Source organism: Zalophus californianus, chromosome X (assembly GCF_009762305.2).
Source record: "Zalophus californianus isolate mZalCal1 chromosome X, mZalCal1.pri.v2, whole genome shotgun sequence".
In the NCBI taxonomy this organism is placed as follows: Eukaryota; Metazoa; Chordata; class Mammalia; order Carnivora; family Otariidae; genus Zalophus; species Zalophus californianus.
The window spans coordinates 113,545,581-113,565,671 of record NC_045612.1 but is presented as its reverse complement, the minus strand read 5'-3'; the positions used below and the strand labels follow the sequence as shown (position 1 = coordinate 113,565,671).

At 43.9% G+C, this 20,091-nt stretch overlaps 1 protein-coding gene across 11 annotated transcripts in view; it reads right to left on the bottom strand.

The window, feature by feature from the left end:
• Nucleotides 1-20,091, bottom strand: part of SH3KBP1 (SH3 domain containing kinase binding protein 1) — a 324,264-nt gene that overhangs the window by 182,256 nt on the left and 121,917 nt on the right. For all 11 annotated transcript variants that reach the window (XM_027608838.1, XM_027608844.1, XM_027608839.1 and 8 more), the window contains exon 3: nucleotides 9,713-9,836. In XM_027608838.1, coding sequence (XP_027464639.1) covers nucleotides 9,713-9,836 — 124 coding nt within the window. The remainder of the gene's footprint in view (nucleotides 1-9,712; nucleotides 9,837-20,091) is intronic.

Genomic DNA, 20,091 nt, shown 5'->3' with positions numbered 1-20,091 from the left:
GAATATTATTTACCCATAAAAATAAGGAAATCCTGCCATTTGTGACAATATGAACGAAACTTGAGGGCATTATGCTAAGTAAAATACGATAGAGAAAGACAAATTTTGTATGTTCTCACAATAAGAACTAAAAAAAAGGTAATTATGGGAGGTGAGGGATGTGTTAACTAACCTTATTGTAGAAATCATTTCACAATACATACATGTATCAAATCATCACACTCTATACCTTAAACCCACATCTACGCAATGTTATATATATATACGTATATATATATATATATTATCTCTCAGTGAAGCTGGGGAAAGAAGAGAAAGTTGGGGTATTGATTTGAAATGTTTTCTTTTTGAATACAGGCATGTACAGCTATGATTTTGCTCTAAGCATTGCTTTAGCTATATGCAGTTGATTGCTGGAGATTTTGCTTTCATTTTCATTCATTTCTACATATTTCAAAATTTCCCTTGGGGATTCTTTGACCCACTGGTTGTTTAGGAGTATATTGTTTAATTTCCATATATTTGTGAATTTCCCAAATCTCCTTCTGTCGTTGATTTCTAATTTAATTCCAGTATGGTTGAAGAACATACTCTGTATAATTTTAATCCTTTGAAATTTACTGAGCCTTCTTTTATGGCCTAACATATGGTCTATCCTGGAGACTGGTCCATGTGCATCTGATCACTGGTGGCTTCATGGAAACAACACTTCATTATTATTGTCCATAAATCTGTAATTTCTTCCCAACGTTCTGGGGTCTTATCAGCAGTTTAATAACACTTATCAGCACCTTTAATAACAACTACTACTGTATTCAGTGACTCCTGGTTCACTCTCTCACCACCCTCTGCCCCAAGCTTCATTCTCTTTCCTCATTTTTATCCTGATAACTTCCCTGAGGGAATTAACACGAGTAGCCTCCTTATTTTACAGATGGGAAAACAGTATGAGACTTGCCTAAAGGCCCACAGAAACTTTGGGGGTGCAGCACAAGTGGGGACTGGAGCCCGCCAACAGCCATTCTTCCTGCAACAAGGCCGTACTACCACTGAGCTTATTCAGGTCTCCAGGAAACTACAAATGGAACAAGCAGTTCAGTCCTCAAATGTGCTTCCTTGAGTGAGTGTGTGCACCCAACACACACACACACACACACACACACACACACACACACACACACGCACGCACACACAGGAAGTTTCTGACTTGTTCTCTCTTTCCCTTCCTGGTTGGGGACCATGACGGTGGTCCACCTGCCACTGCAGATGGGCCCTCTGTCCGCCTGACCATGGGTTACGGAGGTAGGCCAGGAAATGTCTTCGTTGTTCAGGGCACAAGGGTCCCAGGGCCTCAGAAGCACAAAAAAGCCATGAATCCAAAGACTAAACTGAAGCTACAGGTGACATCAGGGGGACCAGGCTGTGACAACAGACCAAAAAGTGTAATTAGAAGAAACTGAGGAAACTACAGAAGAAAAGGCTCCTTTTCCAGGGCTTTCTACAAGTGAAGACAGTTGCTGTCCCAATACAACGCCTCTAATTAATTACCTTTAATTAATCTACCAGCTCTCTACCTGGAATAATCTCTCCTTGGAAAAGAGAATCCCATGTGGGCCTTAGCTAAGTTCAGTCCCCCAGATCGGAGGGGTATCCTTTCAGGCCCCCTGGGCAGAGGTTCCATGTCCTCCTTCCTGGCATGTCAACAAGAGGGTCCCTGCACCAGGTCGAAGGCTGGGACACTTCCAGGGACCTCAGCCACTGCAGGAATCCTAGATTCCAGAACTCTAAATGGCAGGCTATGGGGGTTTTCCTCACAGCTCCACAAGTGGGTTCATTACCTGAACTCAAAATGGCAGCCTCTTTCACTAATAGGAGGAGAGAGCGACCAAACCTCTTCTTTATGCCCAATCAGGGCTTTAAAGGTATCAAAGAGAGCTAAGATTCCCGTTAGCAATCGAAGCAGGTAGAGAAGGCGAGGGGACTCTCCTGACCACGTGGGACTACTGTTTCATCATCATAAACTCCTCCCCTGGAATCCCAGTTCCGTCCTGACCCAAGCCCCAGGTAGAGCTGGACTTGCGTTCCCTGGGCCGGCCCCCTCAGCCCACTTTTCCTGCCAAAGCCCAGCCTAGGCACTCTTTGACACAAGGACCCAAGAAATGATCAAGAGAAAAAAAAATCCCTTTCAGCTTGTCACTTGAAAACCTCCCAAAAGGACTGTTTTTCAAGTTTTAGATTCAGGGAATGTTCTCCCAGCATCACCCAACTTGTGTTTTCACGAAAGGCCATGGGCTTTAGAGGCTTCATGAGTCTCTCACAGCGCCAGCAGGCCACTGCCACACACTCAGAACATTCTCTGGCAAGGGTGGATCCGAAGATGGTCCCAGAGATGCTCAGACAGCTCCTTGCCCTGCATTTTCAAGTCCTGCGCATCCTAACTAGTATTCAGTAAAATGCGGTCCGCCGATCAAACAGAAGCAGGTTTCTTAGCAGAGGACCTCTGAGAGCCTGTGACACACTACAGTGCTTGTCAGTCTTCTAAGAGGGTGTTAGTGCCGGTGGTCGTAGCCAAAATTCATGCGTCCAGAGAGCCAATTTTCTCTCCCTTTTTGTCTCCTCTCTCTCTCTCCGTCCCCCTTTTGTGAATATTTTGCAGGGCCATAATTCTGTGCAACAAACACTGGGAAACACTGGCCTGGTGTCTATCTGAGCATGTCACACGCGTTGCATGGCTTCCTCTCTAGTAGGTGAAAATATACAATAGTATCCCGTTTAGAACATGCCTTCGACAGACAAACTTGGGCCCCCAAGGTCCAACTCAGAATTGGTGAAAATAAGCACTGCGTACAATGGGGCTATGTGGTTGGTCAGCACTGTCCTCGGAGCCTGGTGTGTTGGAGGGAGGCTGCATAATTCTAGTATTCTGTACCAAGTGAATTGTAAATGACTCTGTAACATGAGAAAACTGCAGTCATCCCGATTATATGGACTCTCTGCTTTTAAAAGGTACTTAAGGCTTCAGGCCAGCAATGTAAAAATCAAAGAAAAAAGTCAGCTTTACAAAGTGGGTTATGCACTATGCACTGTTTGAAATTCCAAATGCTTTTTCTCATAGAAACAAAGTCATAAGTGGTGATTAAGTTCTCAGACTAACCCACAATGTAGCTAAAACACATCTGCAATGTCATCAACTAACAAAACCCAAAAAACAATGCAATTAAAGAAGAAACATTTTTATTTATCAAGAATACTAATGCTCAGTGGAATACCCGGAGGGGGTAGCGTGGTGGGGTAGGGGTGGGCGGCCCACGCCAAGGCAAGAAGGGGCTTCCTATAGAGAACTGACAAATGATAATGAAGCCAGCAAAGCCAGTAGGCTCTTTATTTCACCACCTGCTGACAACTGAAAACAACATCAGTCACAAAATAGTACTCCTTTCAGAAAAACTGGGTTCAACAAGATGTAAAGTAGTAGTTAGGGGTACCTGGAGCTATCTCGTAAGACTCTGGCTTACCTACAGGAATTTTAGTGGACTTCTTCATTGTGTTCACATTAATATCTACACCTAGAGTCATGCCTACAGGAGTCCTTTTTTTTTTTTCCACGCATATCAACAATGATCCTGGTCAGTGGGGGTGTAACAGATGCGACAAGGATGGGGAAACGGATTCTATGAGTTCAATGAAGAAAAATTAGAAGAGAAAGGAAAGGAGCTAAGGAGAACACACGTGTAATGTGAGAAGCTGTGGGTCTACGATGGAATGGCAGGAACGGAGAACACTAAAATTCAGAGGAACCAAAGGCATTTCCCCCAGGGAGAAAAGGTGGGCAGGAGGAGGGGTTTCCTAGGAGAGCCACCAGGTGGAGCCACCACCCAAAGCACTCCGTGGCTGTCCTCTGGATGAACTTGGGTGGAAACCCAGCAGGAACGCCACAGAGGTCTAAATCAGTGATTATTCCAGGGGACACTAATTCCTCTAGTGTTAACACCTTGGAACCAGGACACAGAGATTGAAAGGAGATAAATATAATACAAGAAAATTTCTTCAAACCAAGTTTGTCAATGACCCACATGCAAAAATGTATGGAAAATGGACAATGGCAACACCCGCTTGGAATGGCCTTTTCCACCCATTTCACCACCATCCCTAGATCCAAGAGGCAGTATTACTCTGATAAGAAAGTAAATAGGGGTAACATACTCTAACATCAACTGCTGGTCCCACGGAGCCAATAACACAGGCTCCCAAGAGAACCCGTCAGTAATGCAGCCAGGGATCAGTTACTTTACAAAATCTCTTTATGGTCTTTACTCTCAAACTTTCAAGAATGAAGGCCCCCTGAGAAAGAAGATGATAAATGCACACACAAAGACACATTTACATGGATGTATGTATTATTGAATGGCTATAATATTATATCCATCCAGGTTTGCGGCCAGGTGGCCAGCTTTATTTTCATCTCCCCATGGGAAAGACCAGCTCAGGAAATAGCCAAGAGCTTCCATGCAACAGTAACGCCATCTCTTAACTTCTTACTCTTCTATCTGCCCATAAAAGCCAGCAATTTAGGTAAGGTCAACAGGTAATGCAGAGAGTTGAAGAAAATCTGACCCAACATGCCACATTTTCAGATCCCTAGGTAACCAGGGTAATCCACATTTGTTTCTCCAAAAGGAAATTTGAAAGGAAAAAAGTCTTGTTTCTATAAACAAATTCCCAGATCTTGCATCCACCTTAAACAACAAAGCACTGGAAAACCAAAGTCGTTGACATTTTCTTTATTAAAGACCCACTTTTTCCATCCTTTGTTTACAGTTTCATTTCAAACAAAGAGCCCACAGCCTATCAAGGGAACCAGGCCACCTCCTTGGAGCCAACCCAGAGTTCCATGGCAGCACGTGCGTGTTTGCGCGCACACGCACTCATGTCCTGACAAACAAGCCAACACATACCTCGAGAACGTTACTCTGAAGAGCCAAGTAAATGCTAAAGAAATGACAGCTTAAAAAAATGTTTCCCCTTCAGTAGAGACAAGGGAGGGAGGTCACTATGGCCAGATCTGTTCAGGGATTGGAATGACTGGTGCTGGGAGAAAAGAAAGATAAACATTCGGTACAATTCTTCTGACAGCTACAGGCAGCAGACCAAAATGGAGAGCCCTTCCGTGCGGCAAACACGGGGCCCATATTATGCTGGGGGAGGGGCATGTATATATCACCCATCCACACACACAATGAATTCTGAAGAATTTCTGCATTAACTTTTAAAGCAACAGTGTGTCGCCAGAGGCAGAGCAGCTGTTGGTCCCTCTGTTAAGGACAACTTTTGAATGAAACCTGTCTGAAGGACTAAATACACGCGAAATGAGGCCACAGAGTCATGTTCTACAATCCAAGTCATATCCACATAGCAACTCCAAGAGCAAACCTCCCCCAGCTCAACTTGAATCTCATCTTGTAGCATCAGGGCTAGGCCTGTTACAAACAACATCTTTGAGAGCATCAGATCTTCCTGCATTAATCCCTGGAAGGGGCAGTAAAATGCAAATGCACAACAAACCTTAAATAAAGATGGTAAAAGCAGTTTATCTTTCAGAAGGCAGATGCCAAAGTAGCAGAGCGACTTAAAAAGATGATTATAAAAGACATTTTATATCAGGAGAGCATAACAATAATAATAATAATAATAATAATAGCAAAGAATAATAAATGTGCAAAATACAATAGAGACTTACCAAACACTGAATTCATGACAAACTGGAAATAGAAATAAGGACACATAAAGCCAACCAGAAACCTGCGGAGTGGCTTCACATTCAGAATGACAGAAGTAAATAAGAGACATATCCCCATCTTGCCATAAAAAAGATTTAAGAAATGTACACCACTTTCTTAACATTTCCCAAGGGATACAACAGACTGCAAGGGCTTGCAGGAGGACAGGCTAGTGTTCTTCTAGGCCTTCTATCTGTCCCAGTACCAAGCACAGGGCCAGGCCTGCCGCAGGCACACAGTAAACGTGCACTGTTGAATGTTCATTAGGATGCACGTGAAAGTGAGGAAGGAAAAATATCCCAAATCCTGGGCGGCAGGGGGGGTTCTGAGAGAGACAGCTTCCCCACGAGGTCTGTTAATGATGCAAAAACTGAGGAACTAGAGCCCCAAAATAGAAGCTGGTCCTTACAAAGGCCAATGTGGTATTGGTTATAGCCTGGACACTGAACCTCTCACATAAAGAAAGTTGGTTGGGAAACCCTTCTGAGGATGAAACCAAATGATTTTTTCTTTCCTTTAATTCAAGTAGAAATGGACAAAATCCTCCTTGCTCATTTTCAGTATGTATTTAATGTATTTGCTGTTAACCGTTAAAATGTCCACTTTGTTCAGTTTTTCTTTTAAACTCAAGGTTTGAATGTTTTTTCAAAAAAAATTCTTCCATATATCAATATTTCAATTTAGGAGTCTGCATCGTTCTTCTATATGGGTTTAATGAGAGAAGAAACAAAAGAATAAATCATTCTCAGAAGGAAACAGACAACCTTTTTCTATCTGGTTCATGAGAATGTCATTTGGCTCCAAGAAAAATTTTCAGATTTTCTGGCTACAATTTGTCAACATTCTGGAGTCTGGGGTAACTGCAGGATACACAACATCCATGCTGCAAGCGTAAATGAAAAAATGACTTCTTACTCCTTGGGAAAAGCTTGTTTTAAACGGAAATCTCCTAAAAAAAAAAAAAAAAAAAAAAAAACGGAAATCTCCTTCACTGGGACTAGGGTAAAGCCCAGAGACATGGCCAGGGGTGCGAGCAGACACAGATGTCCTTACAGCCCTAATGCCTGGAACGTATAGCTGACGGCAGCCAGGCCATCTGGAGGAGCTGTTCTCTCTCTCGCTCTCTGCCTGTCTTTCTCAATTTCAGTCACATCTTTTTCTCAGATGAAAAGCACATGGAATCATTCCAGTACCTCCCTAAATCAACTCTGCAGAAATTTGCCAAGGTTAAAGTTGAAAACTGAAACTAATCAGTCCCCAAACGGTTTCCATGGTCCTGGCCTTTTCTCAGGGCTATTAGTAGCTTCCTTCAAACCTAGGGTGGTTCCTGACCTTATTTAGGGGCCTGGGGAGGGCAAGCTCATCCCACACTGTGAGGTAGTACCACCCACTTGTCATTGCTGCAAAGTGAGGCATGTCCCCAAGCCTCTGGCCACAACTGGGCAAACTTCTTCAGCTAAGTCTATCTCAAGTTCAGGACCCAGTGAAGTAGTTCAATTTCAGACCCATAACAGATTTTGATCTTTCTTTATTAAAAGAAAAAGAACCTGTGTTATTTCTATTAAATTCTCACAGGGTCCAAGGCTGACTCACAAGGTGGACTCATATACCCCACAAGGGATCCCGTGTTAATGAAACAAAGCAGACTATTACTAAACTCTAAAAAGAAACTTCCATTCATAACAGCAACAGACAAAAACATCAAGAAATTTCTAGGGACAAAGCTTGGTGGAAACAAAGAAAAGGAGATGACCTGGGTCATTTACAATAATGCATAAAACTTGAAAAATTAGTTGGATGGAAGTGTTTACAAGTAACCAGAATCATCCCACAGATTTAGCCTCTGATCCTTGTTTTAAGGGGGAAAAAAGTGGTTTTTCATTGATCTGGGGTGGGAAAAAAATGTAGCTTTTGAGCCCAGCACAATGAACTATTTATCTGGCCTGACAAGGCCAATCAATCCACCCCGCTGTTTATTATAAGGAGTAGTAGGATACTGTTAGTATTGACGGGTGGGGGCAGGGCCAACCACGGCGCTGGCCCTGGGTACACAATGCTTCCCTTCAACTGGAAATTGATGTTTGGCCCAGGTGACCTGGGGGTCAGTGTGAAGCCTGGGACAGAATGAAGATGGTATTTTATGTGTTTCGTATTTAGAGAACGCCTCCAATATGCTAAGATCTCGGATCCAGTGGTCATAGTCAGGCTGTGGGCCTAAGGTGGACACTTAAGAAAGGAACGCCCCTCAGTATGCCCCCTCCCCCGTTAGTACCTTTTTCTGGACCATGACAAATTCCGGGGAGGACCTCAGAGGCCAGATTTTTAGTTGTAAAGAGGCAATTATCTGAAAAGTTGGATTCCTTCTTTGATTTAAAGTTCTCAGATAATTTTTACCCAACTCATCTGGATAATTACCTTAATTCCTTAATTTAATTAATTCCTTATCTTATTAAGTTAATTAATTACCTTAATTGTCTTATTTACTTTATAAAAGCTGGGCTGGCGGGGGAAGCCTTGCCACTGGTCCCCATGTGTGTGCCCTTCCTTGGCTCACCAACCCAAGAAGCATGAGGAGGAGCAAGAGGGGCTCGGAGCAGCAAGCAAGGGTTGGGAATATAGACAGACCCACTGACTTCTAGCTCTATGACACCCAGGAGGGCAGGCCTCAGGAGTTCTGGAACTTATTTGCAAGAACGCAGGAGGCACTTCAGGGGACGACTACAGTTTTCCAGCAAAGTATGCTTCATTCTTAAAATGGGAAACCCGCTGCATTGGTAGGATGGGCTTAAAAAAAAAAAAAAAAGAAAGAAAGAAAACAAGAAAAGAAAGAAAATCCTATAGCTGCTAACCAGCGTGGGCCTCCAGCCAATACTTAATCTGAATAATTCAAAAAAGGAAATGTAACCCAGGGCAGCTGGAGGGTGCAGAGGAAGAAGCAGGAAGGAAGAGAGACACAAAGCTAATGTCTCAAGCACTATGATCAATGGACAGTTTATTGGACAAATTCTTATGCTGTCTAAATTTTATGAAAGATTAGCTGTTCTTCCCTGTGGTTATGTAAACTTGCCTTCTTTTTTCTTCTTAATGGAACTCTTTGCTAATACATTTCCTGCTGCTGCTTTTGAACAGCTCTATATTTCTCTTTAAGGAAGTAATCAGCCAGTGAAAAGCCAGCCGCTGAACGCTAACCTGCCCTGGGCATGCTCCACGTGAGCCTGGCCCCGATGCGCGGTGAGCGCAGGGGCAGGAAAAACCGAGGAAATCTAGTGCAACCACGGTAGAAGTGAGTCAAGTCCTCTCTGCGATCTTACATTGTCTCTCCTCTCATCTCAAACAACGGTGTCACAAAGGATGGATATGGGAGAAAACAAGATCCCAACAAGCTAATACCTGAAAATCTGCCTTGAGGTCTCAAAATAGGCAAACAAGATGGTTAAAGTTCCCTTGGTTGGAGGCAGGTATGAGCTCTTTCTGTGCACACACTGCCTCCTAAACCAAGAGAGACAAGGTTTGTGTTTGGGAGCCCAGCAGGTAGAGAGAAAGACCCTGATAAAGCCTGCCCTTAAAAATAAAAAGAGAGCATGGCCAGATGCACATATCTCAGCGTGCACCATAGCATTCTCTAAAGTCACCTTTCATCCATAAAAATAGATGTGAAAGTGAAAGCTAACGTCCTAGAAAAATCATCATTTGCAAATTTAGTCTACTTACTCATTGTGAAAAAATTGTATTCATTCCCTTTATTACAGTTATTACATTGTTGCTCACTGTGTGTGTGTGTGTGTGTGTGTGCGCACGTGTGTGTCCAAATTTATACAAAAAAACAAAAGGGCAAATGCCATTCAGTTTTTCAGCAATTCAGAATTTGACACAGTTCACCGGGAAGTTTCCAGTTTGGGTTTGTGTGTGGGGAGGGGGCTTGTTCTTCTCCATACCTCTCTTATTGGTTCTTAGAATTGTTTCAGAAGATAGCAAAGCATTTCCACTGGACACTTCGTGCATGGGCTTTTCTGGAGCTTTGCTGGAGAGAAGGTCTTTCTTCATTTCTTTCTTTATTTCCTGTGAGGATAAAAGGAAAACAAGACTGTTGTTTGAAATTTTAAAATGGCTCTTTGGCTATTTTAAGCTTCAACTTTCTGGAAATGAACTCTAATGACCTCAACTCAGTGTAACATGATGTATGAAAAACACCATTTCTTTTGTTGTTGTGGCTTATTTTCCTTACATTTATCACTGAAGCACTTGCTCCTGTAAAGTAAAATGATGTCCAACATGGTGACATAACCTTATGTGACTATGACCATTCCAAGTGACCAGAAAGAGAATGAGTGATAGATAATGAAGGCCACTGCACAGCTCGAAGTGACAACCTGTCTTACTTTTTGAACAATAACAAGGTTTGGCCAAGGAGAGTCACCGCGTAAAAGCCTTCTGGTTTCTATCCTTCCCAACAGGGGTTTAGAGAAATATATTCTCAAATCACCATTGTCCCCAAATTATGTTAAACCCAAAAGAAGGGGACTTAAGTTCATTTACACTCATCAAGTTCCTCTGGCTCTCTATTTAGCTCTTGACAAAAATGTAAGGATGACAGCGATAAAGACCATCATTCTAGGCCAGGGGTCAGCAAACTACAACCCACCACATGTTTTTATAAATAAAGTTTCATTACAACATGACCACCTTCATTCATTGAAGAATTTTCTAAGGCTGTTATGACGGCAGAGCTGAGTATTTGAACAGACATCAAAGCATAAAATACCTGACCCTTTACGGAAAAAGTTTACTCTAGCTGGTCTCTTATCAAAGATCCATTAAGGGGGCGCCTGGGGGGCTCGGTTGGTGAAATGTCTGCCTTCAGCTCAGGTCATGATCTCAGGGTCCTGGGATCGAGGCCCGCCTCCAGGTCCCTGCTCAGTGGGGAGCCTGCTTCTCCCTGTCCCCTGCCCCTCCCCGCTGCTTGTGTGCTCGCTCGCTCTATCTCAAATAAAAAAATAAAATCTTTTTTTAAAAAAGAAGATCCATTAAGATACAGAATTTAGGGGTGATTGGGTGGCTCAGTCAGTTAAGCGTCTGCCTTCGGCTCAGGTCATGACCTCAGGGTCCTGGGATGGAGCCCCTGCATTGCATAGGGCTCCCCACTCAGCAGGGAGCCTGCTTTTCCCTCTGCTTCTGCCCCTACCCTTGCCTATGCACGTTCTCTCTCTCAAATAAATAAATATATAAAATGTTTTTTTAAAAAAGATACAGAACTTAAAAACCTAGTGGCTGAGACAATAACTTCAAATTACTCTGATAATTTACATAATTACTTTCAAAAAAGCATCAATAGCTCGAAATGATAGTAACTCACAAACTTCAGGTCTGGAGCAGAGAGTTACTGGGCTTGTCTGAACCCATGATTAATTACACCAATGCGGGAAAAAGCGAAAGCTAAGGGGCTAGACCCAGAGCATGGCTGAGTGGCAGGAAGGGCAATGTGTTCTTTAGGAAGATCATGGGGCAAGAAATGAGGATGAGTTCCTTCTATGGAATAAACATGAAGACAGCAAATTAGGTAGGGGGCTGAGATTCAGCCTGGGCAGAGGGCAGAGGCAGAAAGAAAGGAACGAAAAAGCTTGTCAAAACATAGCCACTGGCCAGCAGCTTCCTACACACCTGGGTCTTAGTTACCGTATCCAGTTCTCCAATTGCTGGCTCAGTTCACAACAGCCTCACCCTCCCTCCCTCACCAGGGCCCCACCGGAAATCAGCAACTGTGGCTGGCACTTTGCTGGGTTGAGAGTTTCAGCTGGCGTCTCAGGCCAACCCAGCACAAAGCTGTGTGCACGTGTGTGTATGCACACGGACTCCCACCTCAGCAGCCATGGCACCTGCGAGAACAGCAGTTGCCGGGGGTTTCTGTAGCCTCACAGGCAGATGGCATCAGGGGACAATCTGCAAACATTGCCCGCCTGAGCCACATGACGGGATGCTTTCTTAGTGATGGCTGCCAGGCTGCTGTGGCTTGAGAAGTCAAGAAAACAAGCCACCATGGGGGCTCATTCCCCAGAGCTTGCTTCTTTGGGGGTAGAACAGTTGCTCAAACCTCTCTTTCCACTGCAGTGTGGATATGACTGTGCACACACAAATTTCCCAGCTGGACACAACATCCATGGTGATTCAACACCCAAGGTCACCAAGGGCTAATTCAGAGAAATTCAGCGGGTTGTGGGCAACATGTCAAGCATTTGCTTAGCACTAACAGCGAAAGGCACGCAGTTGGGGAATGGTGAGGGAGGGAAAAATGTTTGATAGACCGAAGTGATCACTGGAGAGAACTTTAGAAGTGTGATTGGTTTCTGTTTGTTTGTTTGTCTGTCTTTAAGTAATCTCTACATCCAGCGTGGGGCTCAAACTCAAGACCCCGAGATCAAGAGTCACACCCTCCAGTGACTGAGCCAGCCAGGCACCCCTAGAAGCCATGATTGTTAAGAATACTCAAGCCCAAGGCTTCAGAGCAGCACCCTGTGAGGTTGGAAGGACTGACCTGATCAAGCAAGTGCTTAAGGGCTAAGACAGCAGCGCCAGAGAGAGGTTGGTTCATAAATCCCAGATTCCATTGTCCCTTCAATGACTGCTTATATTTGCCACACAGAGAAGCCTAACAGTGACCACATTTCTTAAGCTCCTTCTTAGATGGAAGCAGGGAGGACACAAAACTTAAAATATGCCCTGTATTTTTCCAGAGAAACCAGACACACGGGTATGGCAGTGTCCCGTGTAGACTCTCCACCTGCACAACACCTGGGTACACAGGCTCAATGCGGTCCCCCCCCCCCAAACTCAACATCTTCCCTCTGACCTGCCTCTTTTCTGGAAGAGAGGGAGATACCCTGCTGGAGAGCCCATCATCTACCCACTTACTCAGGCTGGAAAACTCAGTGTTAACCCCCATACCTAACCAGTCACCCAGTTGGGCTCTATCTACTTCCTCAACCTTTCGGTTTCTCTCCATTCTTCCTATGCTGCCTTGAAACCATGAATACCAGGCAAAGAACTCAAAGAGATGCTTCTCCAAAAAGATATACATATAGCCAATAAGTACATGACCAGATGCCCAATATCATTAGTCATTTTAGGGAAATGTAAATCAAAACCATAATGAGATACTCCTTCATACCCACTAAAATGCCTAGAAATTTTTAAAAAGGAAAACAGTGCTGATGAGGATGTAGAGGAATTAGAACCATTGTGCACTGCTGGTGGGAATGGAAAATGAGGTAGCCCCTGTGGAAAACAGTATGGTAGTGACTCAGAGCTAAACATAGAACCACCGTGTGACCAAGCAATTCCACTCATAGGTATAAACCCTAAAATACTGAAATCAGGGACTCAAAGAGATACTTGTATGCCAACATCTACTGCAGTAGCCAAAAGGTAGAAACAACCTAAGTGTCCAGCAACAGATGTATGGATAAACAAGATGTGGTCTATACATACAACAGAATATTATTCAGCCTCAAAAAGGAGCCAAATTTTGAGACATGCTATAATAGGAATGAGCCCAGAAACCATTATACTAAGTGAAATTAAGCCAGACATAAAAGGACAAATGTTGTATGATTCCACTTATATATTGCAGCTAGACTAGGCAAATTCATAGAGACAGAAAGACTGGAGGTTACCAGGGAGTGGGAGGGAGAATGGGAGTCAATGTTTAATGGTTACAAAGTTTCTGTTTGGGGCGATGAAAAAGTTTTGGACAGAGATAAGGACGAGGGTTGCACAACCCTGTTAATGTAGCTAACGCCAGTGAACTGTACATTTTGAATGGTTACAATGGCAACTTTTCTGTTATATATATTTGACCACAAGAAAACATACACATGAACAGCAGCTAACAGGGGAGTGCTTGTCACGAGCCGAAGCTGCTCTCAGAGCTTCCCCTGGATGGCAGCTTGTAGCCTGCACGCCAACCCCGTTCCCCACACACTAAGACACGGAGCACTGAGCAAGCCTGCCAAACAAGCAGGAGTCAGAATCGGAACCCCAGCCGTCTGGCTTCAGAGCGTCTCTGTCAACCACTCTTGCCCGAGTGGCAATAATGTCTCCCTGCCTCCACACTCCGAAAACAAATGTATGCTCTTGTCACTCCCTACAGAAACCCCCCAGTTACTTCCAAAAGACCACAGGACAAACCCTTTCATTTAAAACTTTTTAAATTGCATAGCAACCATACATGCCCGTTTACTGGATGCTAGCTCAAACTATCTGCCATGCACACTGGCCCCATGGTGCCCATTACCGTGCACGTGTAACACAGGGAGTGAACATCTCTAACAACACCTTGACTTTCACAGACATCTGATGTCATGGGCTCCTATTGGTAGGCTCTAAAAATAGGTGACGATGCTGGCAATGACACAACCTTACACGGGCAAAGGCTTAGAGAAACTAAAGTGTTTTAGCAGATATTTCTTCACTTGCTCCTCACAGTAACACTATTATTGTGTTATTGAAAGAAAAGATGATAGAACCCTGATTCTGCCAGACTGATAGGTTTTTGCATTCAAGAACCCTGAGACCCAGTCAGAGAGGATGCAAGAGCAGCCAAAGGCCACAAAGCTAGTCAGGGGCATAGTGAGCCGTGGGACCCACCTCTGGGCCCTCTGGGCAGGGCTGTCCTGCTACACTTCACCTCAAAGGAAGAACTAGGCCATGGCTATAGAGGGGAGACTCAAAATGACCCCACCCGGGTCTCCAGTGGGACCCTTCACTTCCCTCCCCAGCTGAAGAATATAAGGTACTGCTTTATCCATAAATCTACCAGTACTGAGACCCCAATCCTTGAAGTCCTTTCTCCCGTACACATAAAAGCTCTTTGCTGCAGAGGAGGGTGGGCTTGGCACTGGAGTAAGTCCTGCCTGCCTACAGCTGCCCGCATCTGGTTACCTGGAGCTCTCCGAGGTTCTGATCCAGGTCATGGGACTCTGGATTTCGTGGGTCTGAGTGTTCCTAGACCCCAACGCTCAATTTCCATTTTCTAACACTATATTTTTAACCATTGTTAAGAACCTGGATCCTACTATCCCAGTGGTAGAGGCCACACCTCGGGCCAGAATTGTGGGCCATCGGGGCTTATAGAAATTCATATATCCCCACATAATATAGGTCAGCAACGACTGTGCTTGCTTTAAAACCCTACAAAACCATCAGGGTATTGGCAAACCTCTTTAGAAGGTAAAGGAAACCTGGCTTCTCTTTATCCCAAATCTGATGCCTCAACAGTGGAAACTCATCATGTACAGCAAAACTGAGGCCATCAGTAAGATATCAATGCTGTGATAACACTCGAGCTATGTCACAAGGGCAACGTGAGTGAAGGGAGAGGTGAACTTGTAGCATTCCTGCTTCCCAGAGCACTATGCTGATCAGAGCCCAAGATGGCTCACCCATATCTGGAGGCCAAAAAGCCTCAATAATGCCACTCTAGCAAAAATTTGCCATGACACATTTAGCAGCCTGCAAACAACAGCCTCACTGAGCAAACGCATAATTTGTACACAACTGGGAACCAGACGAGCAGAGTCTAACTTGTGGTAAGTGGAGTTGCCTAGATGTTGCCTTGGCTGCTGAGCCAAGCTGGCTTTCCCGCTTTTCTCCTCAGCCTCCACATCCATTACATACTATACAGGTGCTGGGGGGTTGGCTTGGTTGAACCTTAACTTCTTTCAATTAACTGAAATACTCCCCAGTAAAACACTAGTGAAGGTCTGGTCTGGGGGTCCCTCCCTCCTCTCATCCTACCACCAACCTTGACACAAGTTAAAATGCAGGCCTCACAGTAAATGGGGAGAATGATGCTGTGAGTCAAACCAAACCAAACCAAACAAAAAACAATTAGTGTTGTTGTCATCATTTATTAGGTGGGTGACCTGGGGGCAATACTGAAAGCCTCTATGCAGCTCTTTTGTCATCTCTAAAAAGAAGTCTAACGCTAAATGTTTTGGCACCATCACAAAGGTGTCTTCAGGGTCAAAGAGTAAATTGGGGAGCAGTATACAGATTTTTTTCTTGTCATTACTAATGTCATCATTAAATAGCAAGTGCTATAAAAAAGAACAACACCTAACAAAACAGATGAACTTTGCCGTCAGAATGTTGAGTGAAAGAAGCCAGACCAAGAAGACCACAAGCTGTACAATTCTGTTATGTGAAGTTTAACAAGAGACAGAGCTTATCAATGGTGAGACATCTCCAAAGGGCAGTTGCCCTTGGGAAGGTAATGACAGGGAGGATGAAGAGGTTCTATAAACTAGTCTGCGTGATGGGTGCACAGGTGCATACACTCCTACAACTTCATGGAACTGTGTTTGTGTATAAGATCTCCACACTTCACCGTATGCTATTTCCACTTAAAGTAACAATACGAATGCTTAAGCCAGAAGACAACAGATTCTTTTAAATTGAAATGTGCTAGTATTTCATCCTAGAAGGCCAAAAACATGAAAAGCTAGAGCTTGGGTGTCTTAATATTCATCTCAGGGGGAAGCTTCCTGGGATCAACGTTAAGGGCCCGAGTGGTCGGAATGTGCCAGATGCTGCTTACCAAGTGGGTGAGCCAAGGGGTGACTCATCTAATTGACACAATCAGCCGTGTGGATCTCCTCCCTCCACGGGGTCCTTCTTCTCCACCTCAGCTGCTTTCCTCACATCTTAAAATATTTCCTTCTCTCCTGCCACCAACAGTACAGGCCCACGGAGCGGGCTGGTGCCGCTGACACCAGGGGGAGCTCGGTGCTGCCCTGACCTGCACAAAATGCTGGTCCTGGGCTTCCCTCTGCGTTAGCGTGAGGCTGGGCAGGGCCCCCTCAGCTCAGGGTAGAAGCAGGGGCAGGGGAAAAAAGGAGTCATTCATCAGCCTGCCCTCAAACCTGGTCTGTTTCTTTCTGCAGGTAAGGCTCCCTTCAGGGCCAGGTGTAGCTGTGAGATCACAGCTGTGCCCCCTATGCCAGTTCATGGAAAACATTTTTGCAAAATTACCACTGGCAGGAGATAAAAGGAAATCACTAAAACAAACCCTTACACCAAATCTACTGCAAGAGAGTTTTGAATAGATACAGAATCCTAAAATAGCACATTGCCCACCCCCCACAAGCATAATCTCTTCCTGCCTGCCCCCCACATAAAAGGCAAATTTGAGGAGCAGCCGCCCCATGAACATTGGCTGCTTGCAGAGACTGTGCTTTCCCAGCATTTGGCTCCCTTCAGAAAAGGCTAGTCAATCTCAAGACACCTGGGAAGATGCAACAAGTATCTTAAAAGCAATAGCAGAGCACCAGGGGAGTTTCAGCTGTAAGATTCTGTTTCTCTAAAAAAGATATATCTCATTATCACAATTTAAAAAATACCCATGCTGTTGAATCATGAAATGCACCAACTTCATTGGAAAGACTTATAAAGAATACACACACACACACACACACAAACACACACACATAAAACATCTGAAAATATGGCAAAAAATACAAGGATTTGATAAATCGGGGGTGGACACACTGGTATTTGCTATTCAGTTTCTGTCTTTTTCTAATGCTTGAAATATTTCATCATTTCCCCTAAAAATTACATAGTGAACCCATGCCAATATCTCATACCACAGTGGCTTTCTTATACTTAACAAAATATGTTGCCACTTAGAAAAATGCTCTGACATATCATTGATCTACGATATTTTCAGCTCAAAGCTAACAAGGTTTTTAAAAAAGTAGCAGGATACCTATTGTCATGTTTCTATGTAAATCTTCAGCTACATATTTGCAATATCGTACATTTGCGGTATTATCTCCCAAGAATCACTGATAACACAAGCCCAGGCAAGAAGCTCTTGCCCGACAGGATGGGAATAAATGCTGAGAGGAGTTCGGGAAGTGCTACAGGCTGGACAAAGATAAGAACAGTTACCTTCGTGTCCCAAAGAGGTAACACAGCTTCCTGATACAGGCACAAAGCGATTACTGGCATGATAGCTGGTGCCTTTATATCTGCCCATGCCCTGCTAAACATCTAGATTATTACTAGTGGATCAAAGGGTGTCAATACCAACCAGTTGTTTGGACATGCTTTAGTAAGCACTTAATAACTATCTGTCAAGGGGCACCTGGGTGGCTCAGTCAGTTAAGCGTCTGCCTTCAGCTCAGGTCATGACCCCAGGGTCCTGGGATCGAGCCCTGCATCGGGATCCCGGCTCCGCGGGAAGCCTGCTTCTCCCTCTCCCACTCCCCCTGCTTGTGTTCCCTCTCTCACCGTGTCTTTCTCTTTCAAATGAATGAATAAAATCTTTGAAAAAAATAACTATCTGTCAAATGAATGGCCAATTTAGCAGAGTGTTATGGGCAGGACACCTATTACAGACGAGGGGTATTATTTCCAGTTCAGCCCAAAGCTATGACAACATGGAAATCTGTATCATCCCTACAATGACCCAGCTAGCGTTCGCTGGATCACAACCAACTTCTCACCTGCCAGGATGCAGATCTGGTTTAAGAGCAGTAGGAAGAAGGATACAGTAAGAAAATTCACACACTACCTCATTTTCCTTAAACAAGCAATACCTAGTTCTTTATTAAACTGGGAATGTTAGACATTGAAAATAAATTTACTCGTTCAAAAATGAAACCTTAAAAGCACTAGAAGAGGGCGCCTGGGTGGCTCAGATGGTTAAGCGTCTGCCTTCGGAACAGGTCATGATCCCAGGGTCCTGGGATCGAGTCCCGCATCGGGCTCCCTGCTCCTTGGGAGCCTGCTTCTCTCTCTCTCTCTCTCTCTCTCTGTCTCTCATGAATAAATAAATAAAATCCTTAAAAAAAAAAAAGCACTAGAAGAAAACATGAGAGAAATATTTAACGATCTCAGAGTGGGAAAGAGTATTTGACACTCTGCCACAGAATCCAGAAGCTGCAAAAGAAAGGACTGACGAATTACAGAAAACTACAACCACAAAATAGACAAAAGAATAAAAGAAAGAAAATTCATCAACAAAAGTCCAAGTGGGGGAACGCTGCCTGTTGGAGAGAACACCTTCTACAAAGTGTTGGCAAAGAGATCAATAACCCAACAAAAAAGAGCAAAGGACAATTCATAGGGAAAAAAAATGACTCAAACCCACGAAAAGATGCTTACCCACACTCATAAGAAAAATGCAAATTACGGCGGAATTCACTTGACAATATCTTTGCAGTGCTCACTGGACAGAAAGACCTGAATCATTTTGGCTGTGTCCTTATACTAAAAGTGTAGCATAGGGGCGCCTGGGTGGCTCAGTCAGTTAAGCGGCTGCCTTCGGTTCAGGTCGTGATCCCAGGGTCCTGGGATCAAGTCCCGAGTCGGGCTCCCTGCTCAGCGGGAAGCCTGCTTCTCCCTCTCCCTCTGCCTGCCCCTCTGCCTATCTGTGCTCTCTCTCTCGTCAAATAAATAAATAACATCTTTTAAAAATAATAAAATAAAATAAAATAAAAGTGTAGCATTTACACCTACTGTCTTACCATGTTCACACCAGTCTTTGAGGGTCCAGACCCTCTCAGAGTACTGTCTATTCTCACAGCACATAGCGCATGCCCAGCACACAGCTGGTATCCGTGCAAAGAGTAGTAAGTATAGAGTGCAGTTAGCCCAAAACTCTCCAGAAGTGATTAGTCTAGATAGACAAGGATGTATATAATTTTTACTATGATGAGATCTCTTTTTTGCCGTGGTATCAAATACCATAAAGCTTCTCAATGGATCTCTCTGATACCCAGTGACTTTATTAGTGTTACTGATGCAAAAAATCATTTTTTTATCTGTCTGATTGGCAACAATCGAAACAATATATTTTAGCTGTGGTGTAGAGAAAAATACCCTTCCATACTCTCCAATGAGAGTATAAATTGATAGATAAATCGGGACAACCTCTGTGGGAAGCAATGTGGCATTTATCTATCAAAAATTTAAATGTCCATGCCTTTTGACTCAGTATTTCCACTCCTAGGAATTTAAACTACAAGTATACTCGCACACGTGCAAAACGGTGTATGTACAAGGTTAATCATTACAACACTGCTTAAATTAGCAAGACTGAAAGAATGTAAATGAGTGTCAGTAGAGAACTGGTTACATGAATTACAGTAAATCCATCCCATGCAACTCTCTCCAAGAATGACGCAGGTCTCTAAGCACCAATAAGGATAATTGCTAAGACATGTTACTAGGTAAAAAAGCCTAATAATGTATGCTAGCATTTCTGCAAAAGTGTGCGCATGCCTCATTGTGTAATACAGAACAAACTGATAAC